At 46.9% G+C, this 8,599-nt stretch overlaps 1 protein-coding gene across 2 annotated transcripts in view; it reads left to right on the forward strand.

The window, feature by feature from the left end:
* The window catches only part of LOC137157119 (nuclear receptor ROR-beta-like), a 39,049-nt gene extending 36,722 nt beyond the window's left edge, over positions 1 to 2,327 (forward strand). For both annotated transcript variants that reach the window (XM_067554312.1, XM_067554320.1), the window contains one exon: positions 895 to 2,327. In XM_067554312.1, the coding sequence (XP_067410413.1) occupies positions 895 to 1,056 (162 nt within the window). In that variant the 3' untranslated portion in view covers positions 1,057 to 2,327. The remainder of the gene's footprint in view (positions 1 to 894) is intronic.
* Positions 2,328 to 8,599: the final 6,272 nt, after the last annotated feature.

Below are 8,599 nucleotides of genomic sequence, written 5' to 3' on the forward strand. Positions count from 1 at the left end.
GGCAAAGCCCTGGTGGATCGACCATAGGGGATCATCCGGCATCGGCTGGGTGTAATGGATTTGCTAGGTCCTACAGGAATAGGTCTCACGCCGTAAATGTTACGGCTGGAGGAGGCCATTAGACTCTTCTAACCATAGCATGGGCCAAAGGCAGCTTCCAGCACTTGAGGACAAGGGCTGCATCTTCTTTAAAAGAGCGTCACCGACGCTTCATTCTGGCATGCCGTGCAGCCTGGGCTGAGAGGGGGCAGAGCATTACCACCGAGTTCTGCCACCGCCTCATGTCAGCTTCATTGCTTAATTATAGCGGAATCTGCTGCGGGTACCAGCCAAGGAAGGGCTCCTCTGGCTCAAGCGCTGGAGACCTGTGTGTTCAGAACTGAGGTGTTAGGGTTCGCGTACAGGCTCCCCAGGAGCGAGGGAGGTTTAAATAGCAGCCATCTGTAGCGCAAGGGCTCATTTGTTACTCTCAGGGTCAACTGATGATGGCACCATCGGGCGGGTGTGACAGTGAGCAGGACGGGGAAACCTCAGCTGTGGATTTTCAAGGCTGTTGAAAACCATCACCGCTGCTCCCTTTATTCTCCCAGTCTTGGTTAACAAAGGGGAGGCAAATCACTTCCCCATAAAACAGCAAGCCCCGAGTATAGATGCACTGCACCGGTTCAAAACGGTGCTTGGCCTGGTGCCTCTTATCCCTGGAATGTTCCCAGAGTCAGTCATCCAGGTGCAGCACACCCTCGTTAGGGTTTCACGCCGTTGTAGCCGCATCACGGTCATTATCCCACGCGTCTAGTGAATGGATTCGGTGGCAACAAAGGTTGGGAGTGACTGGTGCAGAGACTGATCGCAAACCCAGATCTCACTTCCTTCCCTGGCTTCTCTCCCCTGCAGATGGTTTCCAAGCTGCCCTTGATGAAAACCATCTGCAACCTGCACTTGGACAAGTTGGAGTTCTTCCGGCTCCTGCATCCAGAGACTGCTATGGACTTCCCACCCCTCTACAAGGAGGTCTTCAGCTCTGAGCTCCAGTACAGCGACCCGCGAGAGAGCTAAGGCCCGGAGCGGCCAGACTCCATTTTATTTCCCAAAGTCTGGAGAGAAACAGAAACATTGGGAGCAGGGGAGGCTCATTTAACTAAAATAACCAAACCCTGGAAACCCGATGGGGTGAGGTGCTCTCTCCTCTGCCCTGCCTCCTTGCTGTGGTTTGCCATAGCTCTTGAATGTAATGCTCCTTGAAGGACAAGCGAACTGACTTTGCCATACCGGTGAAATGAATGTGAAAACTCCACTCCCTAGAGGAGACACTCCAGTACAGCACCAACACCTTCCCTTAGTGCATGAATCCCCCTGGGGCGCACACATGCCTGTGCAATGAAGTAAAGGAGCCCCAGCAACCAGCACTTGCCTGAGGACCAGACCTTGTTCTCCTCTTGTTTCGTATTTGTTTGTTTGTTTTAAATTAAATAAAAAGCCAGAAGGATGGAATGAAAAAGGGGCAATACAGACTTGTTGGGATAGGCGGCTAACCGAAACAGACAGGGGGTGGGGAGAGACGTGACGTCGGGAGCTGAATTGGCCTGAAGCATGGGGGGAAAGAAGACAAAAGTAGCATCTTACTTCTAATGTGCACTGGGATGAATGACTGACTACCCCAGGTGCAGGGTGACCGAACCAGGCCTGTAATGAGGGGTGTGGGCTGTGGAAAACAGGGAAGTAGCAATTCAACACTGTATCCCTTTATGAAGAGTCTAGTAGGGGAGCAGTCCAAACATAACCAGATGGGATGCTTTAGTGGGGTCTGCAGTTGGGGGGGTCGACTCTCTGTGATCAGCTGTTTGACTGCAGGATCAGCTATTCCTTTCACCCCTCTGAATTTCATATGTCTTTCAGAGAAGTCCTTAAAGAAGCCCCCGTCTGCCCTGTATGGTGGTTAATGATCCCAAGCACTTTCCCTAAGAGAAGGGGTTTGCCCATCTGCCTGTGGCCAAATATCGCTCTCCGGCGCCTGCGTAGTGCTGCTGTGCGTTGCCCTCTCGCCCAGAAGCAGCTGCATTTTAGAGGTGCTGTGTGTGTATGTAGTGTCGGTGCTTTGGGACGCAAGGCACTGCTGTTACTGTTATTAGCGTGTGCAGTAGTTCGTTTGGGCCATGGCTGGCGTATTTATTTATTTTTATAGAGTCCTCTTTTAAAGCTCTCCCATGAGATCCCCTTGCACAGATCAGGTCAGGTGACCTTCTCTTCTCCCTAACTGCATCCAACGCTGCCTTGTTAACCCTTCTGCCGGAGGTGTAACCCACTCAGTGTCATGCTCGGTCCCATTTTAGTGGCGGCTGGGCCATAGCTAGAGGTTGTTGAGCCGACTGCAGGGTGAGCTACTTGCGTTGGGTCTTCTCCCAGGGGCAGCAGTCTTTTGTACTTTTTAGAACCAGCGGTCCCAGGTTCAATCCCTGATCCTGACAACCCAGGGTTACCGAGGAGGTTGGGACTGCATCACAGGCCTCCTTTGGCGCTGGCTCCCACACAGCACTTTGCACCACGCTATAAGGGCAGTTAATGTTCTCATTCTCCATGCAACATATGCTGCAAACTGCGGTACCTACCACCTGTAACAGGGTTAGGAAAAAGCAGCAAGCAGTGGCTCTGTGCCTGCTGTGTTCCTGGAGGTTGAATCATCCTCGACTCCATTTTTCAGGAGCTTTTTGCTACTGATTTTGATGGTTTTAGGAGTCACTCTCTGAGTGGAACAGAAAGCAGAGTTCTCAGTGGATCTTTTGAGTAACAGCAAAGTTACTATGCAGTGATGGGGCTAGAGGTCATTCATCCCCCCTCTAGCATCTTCCCAGAGTTGTAGTTTTGGAAGAAGCTGATGCCTCTGAGGAAAAAGAAGAGGGACTATATTTATGCGATCATTGGGGTGGAGGGATACCATCTTCTTTCATGCTGTGTAACAATCCATAGTTTGGTTACATTGCTGGAGAGATTAAACTGTCACCTACTGCAGGTTATATTTCAGTCCCTTCTCCTACTCCCATTGATGTCAATGTCAAATTGCACAAGAGGAAAACCATGTTACCAGAGGAACAGTCCAACTCCCTGCCCTTTTTTTAAATTTGTTCCTGATGCAATTAACCTCCCACCCCCCATAGCTCACCAATGGGGCTTGACCCTACAACCTTCATTTCTATAGTACAGACCACCATCTCTCGAGGTGGACAAGCAACTCAGTTAGCCCTCAGTAATAATAGGTTTTTACTCTGGGGATGGCCCAGCTCCTGGTGAGGAACATGATTTGCACTTATGCAGGCAAACCTCCCGATGAAGTCAATGGGAACGCTGCCTGAATAAGGACAGAGTAAAAATGGAATAAGAGCTTGGGACTTTCATCTTCCCTTAAAGCTACAGTACACAAAACAAGGCTGAAGGAACCTGATTTCTTTTTGGTTAACTACTGTTAGCTGTCTCTAGTAGGGCACATCAGAATTCACCGCCTCCGTTTATTATCATGGCATTTCCCTCCCGATTGCATGTTCCCAAATTCATTCATTTTTCAGAAGAAGGCTGCTGGCTTTCCCATTGCAGTACCTAGTGCCATATATTGTTCTCCAAGGCAGTGTTAGTTTTGCTACACCCTCCGATCCCAGAGCTTTGTGGAACTGAAAAGTCAGTATTGCCTTTTTCAAACACGGGGTTGTGCCTTTTTAAAACTCATTTCCAACAGCACTGATTGCTTGTTGGCTATCTTCCTTGATGGCAGGCAGACCTTCAAGAGCAAGCACAGTGGGGAAGGAAGGTGCTTTGTTAAAGGGGCTTTTGTCAGTTTCTGCAGGAAGTCAGGAATCCCTTTCTTAAAGGCAATAACCACAGGTGTTCCAAAATGTTTGGGGGGGGAAAAAAAGGCACAACTCTCCTCCCACCCCCTGTCTTTTGTGTCTTTGATGTTCTCCAGACAATGTGCACAAAGTTAAAAGGTGCCATTTTCAAATCATAAGTGAAGAGGCCAAGAGAGCACCTTAAATCTGGAAAGACTGAGCGCTCGCCACTGAATTGCAATGTCCCTTGTTGCGACACAGAATATATCAACTGGGAGAAATTTTGGATTCTGAGCAATAAAAGCCCACCGGGAAATTTAAGGAAGAGACTGGGACCAGAAGACATTGTAACTCAACCTGCCAAACTGCAGGAATCGGCACTTTTTTTGCTTTTTAAAGGCACTGAAATGTTGGTGAATTTATTTATTTATTTATTTATTTTATAAACCAGTTTGTCAAAACTAATGGAGTTCTGGGCCCTAACCTCCAACAGTGAAACAAAAGCAGGACATGTGTGATTATTTAAAACAACCTGTTACGGCTGAGCTCTTCAAAACCACCTAAGGTATTTAGGCATGTGTTGAAATTAATGGGAGTTGTGCGTCTAACTCCCCTAGGCACCATTGCAAATCTCCACCTAGATGTGTTCCACATGTACTTGCATATAAGATAACCCCTTGTATAAGTCCCCCCCTCGATTTAACACTGCAAAGCTCCGTGTCACACATACAGGCCAGTTTCCATATACTCCTGTTCTGGCCGTACTGCCTAGCTCGGGACAAGCCCTCCAGCCCTGAGAATGCTTTCGGAACCTGGTCCACCTTTCCCTCTGCTGCTCCACTCACCTTTAACCCACTGAGACCCAATCCTGTACACAGTGTAGTCAAGGGCAGTTTTGCTGGTGGGGCTTGATATGCCAAGCACCTGAGCACCCTCATCGCACACTCACTTGTATGCCACTTGAGGGTGCTGTGCACCTTGCAGGATCGGGCAGGATTCAGTCACTGGGTTATCATAATCACCGTACTAGAATGGCGTGGGAGCGAGTCACCCATCTGCCTCACAAATTACTGACAGCATTTTAACAGATGTAATGATGTATGCGCCTCTCCCCCAGCTGGGAATGAAACTGGGATTTGCAGGGATAAAACTATGTACATCTATTGCTTGAGCTAAAGGAGTAACTCCATTGACTGGTAGCAACAGTGGGCTGTTACCCACATGCTGCACCAACCGGGTATACATACACTGCTCAGTTTATATGCCAGTATACATGGTGGGCCTTAGTGTAAATGAGATTAAGGCCTCTTTACACAACTCTGGCAGCATGAAGCGGCTTTAAAGTGCAATTACACACACGCTAAGGCCCCTTTACACTGCCAGTGTTCAGTGTAAGGGAGACTCAGGCCTGGTGTATACACACGTGCCCACACACCAGGCAATGCAAAGATAAGATCACAGGTAAAATGTTCAAAAGTGCCTATGAGACTTGGGCACCTAACACCATTTGAGGCTTTTGGTCTGAACACTACAGATTTCAGTGGCAGATAGACACTTACATTCCTTTCAGTATGTGGGCCTAGGAACCAAAATGTGGAGCAACTGACTTTCAGTGAGACTTCGGCTCCTAAGTCACTTTTGACAATGACTTTTAGGAGCCCAAGTCAGGTGCTTTGGAAAATTTCACATCTCCCTGACTCATGGCTCCATGCTGACCAGGCTTTAGCTATTTAAATGTGTTTCATTTGTTTTCTTTCCTTTTTTTATTTAAAAAAAAAGTTTCGGTTGAGAAACCAAACATAGAGCGAGAGCGCACGCTTGCCCAGATGAAGATCTAATATATATATATTTTGTTTTATACAAACATTTAGATGTGTGTATTTCCACCTCTAGAACCCTCACACTGTGTATAAAAAGAAGAAATGGCTAATATATATATATATATTCTTGTGAATGTTGTTGCAAAAGAGGAAATATATAAAGTTGCAGTCAGTTTTATGTTATTTTTTATCTATATGGATGAAATGAAAAAATGCAAAGCATTTTTTCCATCTAACACAACACACACGTACACTGCCCTACCTGTAGGTACGGACAGGTTTTATGGAAATGTTTTACTTTTTAGACTTAGGGAAATGCTTCTCTTTCATTGAATGTCCTGTCTTGTAAGACTAATTTCTATTTTTTTAAAGAAAAAACCCCTAACAAAATAATGAAACTTCCTCTTGTGAATTGGCCAGCTAGGAAGGGGTGGGCAGAGGAGAGGAAATGTTTATTTAAGAAGAGGGGGAAAAGAACTTTGCTTGAATTTTTCATAAAAGTACTATAATGTATGGGGGGACCTTTAATGAAGTGGATTCTATAGCGATATAGATGTATATTGCACAAGATTTATGGGAAGAAAAATAAAGTCTGTTTTACAGGGGAAAAAACGTGTTGGAAATACTGAATTTGACTCGTGTTTCTTAGCAGAAAGCCCAAAGTCCATCAAATCCAATGAGAGTCTTTTCATTAATTTCAATGGGCTTCGGGGCAGGCTGTTCACTGAGGCCCCAATTCAGCAAGGATACTGCTCACATGCTTACAGTCAGGCAGGTGCTTATGTGCCTGGTTGAACTGGCAAGTTGCCTGAGGAAAAAGAGCTGAAGAGAAGCAATCAAAGGTCAGTTACTGTTCACAATTCAATAAGGGTTTTGATAAACTGGAAAGGGTTCAGAGAAGAGCCACGAGAAAGATTAAAGGCTTAGAAAACCTGCCTTATTGTGACACACGCAAGGAGCTCAATCTATTGAGCTTAACAAAGAGACGGTTAAGCGGTGCCGCGATTCCAGTCTCTAAGTATCTACCTGAGGAATAAATATTTACTAATGGGCTCTTCAGTCTAGCAGAGACAGGTCTAACACCATCCAATGGCGGGAAGTTGAAGATAGCCAAATTCAGACAGGAAATAAGGTGTACATTTGTAATTAGCAATTAACCATTGGCACAGTTTACCAAGGGTCATGGTGGATTTTCCATCATCACTGACCATTTTAAAATCAAGATTGGCTGTTTTTCTAAAAAAAACCACTCCAGGAGTTATTGGGGGGCAGTTCTCTAGGCTTGTGCTATACAGGAGGTCAGGCTAGATGGCTACAATCATCCCTTCTGGCCTTGGAACCTGTGAATCTAGGGGAAACCAGTGAGCTGCTGTTGCTGAGTTCTGAAGAAACCTGTCAGCAGGCCTGGGTAGAGCTGGGGAACCCGGCCAAATGGTAGGAAGGCTTGTGTAGTGGCCCGTAGGAATGAGGGGAAGAAGCCGTGTGGTCAGTATAAGACAGGCCCAGAAGCAAGGCGTTGCCTCCAGAGGCAGTCCCCCAGGAGCAGGGATGGGAGGGTTCCCAGGTTTGGAGGTCTGGGGAGTATAAACACTCTCTGGCAGAACACCTGAGTGGAGAGCTGTGGGAGGAGCCCAGGAACAAGGGGTTGGTCCTGGAGAGAGGTTCCTCTGAGCAGGAGGTAAGACTCACGGGTGAGGAGGGCTGGGGGAGTGAAATACTGCAGGAAGCCCTCTTGTGGGAGACCTGATTTGGGGCGACAGGCGCATACTTGTAGAAGAGCCATGGGTCTGGGAACTCTCAGGCGGATGTCGTGGAGAATGGGGACCTGGAACATGGGCTAAAGGAACGGACCCAGAACAGTTAGCGATTCTCAGGTGGGTGAGTTGGGGAAAGTGACCTTTGAATGGGATTGAGGAGTTGCTGCATTGTCACTTTGTTTTACTTTGGGGTTTGAGGGGAACTGTTTTCCTCTGCGGGATCTGCCGTCTTTGGCACTTCATGTGACTGAAAAGGGTTTGAATGTCCTGCTGAGAGACCATATTCCTTAGAGGGGTGAAACAAAAAGGAACTAAGTCAGGCATGCCTGTTGTGGGGCTGGAGGGTGCTCACGGAACCCGTGAGAGGGCCTGAGTTGGGATTTGTCTGTCCTGGCTCAACACAAAATTCTTAGCACATCCCTCAGCATCGTTCCACCCCGGCAACACAGCCTTAATTGTGCCCTCTTTGAACGATGCCCCAATCACATCAGGCGATTTTGTACACATGACCTTTAGGGGGTTGTATCTCACAAACGCCTTGCTCAAGTGACCCCAAATTTGGACAACTAACTCTACCCCATTCCCCCATGAAGCACAGCAAGTTTTGAGGCAATCCAAGTCACCACATGGATTTTAGATTACTTAGACTAAAGCAACTCCCACCCTTAACTAGAGCCAAGCTGCTACTCTCCTATAATTTAGACTGGGTGTTTCAAAGGCACCAAAGGGCAATCAGAAACCCAAAATCCTATTTAACTTCAACAGCAGTTGGGTACCTAACTCCCTTAGGCTGCTCTGAAAATCCCAGCCTAGTTAGTAAATTTGCATTAGTTTAGTGCCTAGATGACTCACTCTGGATCCAGTTTCACATGCTGTACATGCACCTGATTTAATTGAACTGTGTGATGTCTCAAATATCGCCACAAAAAATCAAAAAGGAAAAGAAACAACCAACCTAGGACAAACTCTTCACCAAAGGAATTGAATTTTACAGTCAATATCTCATGAAGAGGGTCTGTGTTGTGGGATATAACATGTGACTTGGACTCAGGAGAGTTGAGTTCTACTCCCAGCTCTGCCACTGACCTGCTGTGTGACCTTAGACAAGTCACTGCCTCTCCGTGCCTCAGTTTTTCCACCTGTAAAACAGGGATTTTGATACTCTGAGATCCTTGGATGCAAGGCACTCAGTATAATTATTAACCAA

Source organism: Emydura macquarii, unplaced genomic scaffold, assembly GCF_026122565.2.
Source record: "Emydura macquarii macquarii isolate MOO-44397 ecotype Brisbane River unplaced genomic scaffold, CSIRO-AGI_Emac_v2 contig_306, whole genome shotgun sequence".
In the NCBI taxonomy this organism is placed as follows: Eukaryota; Metazoa; Chordata; order Testudines; family Chelidae; genus Emydura; species Emydura macquarii.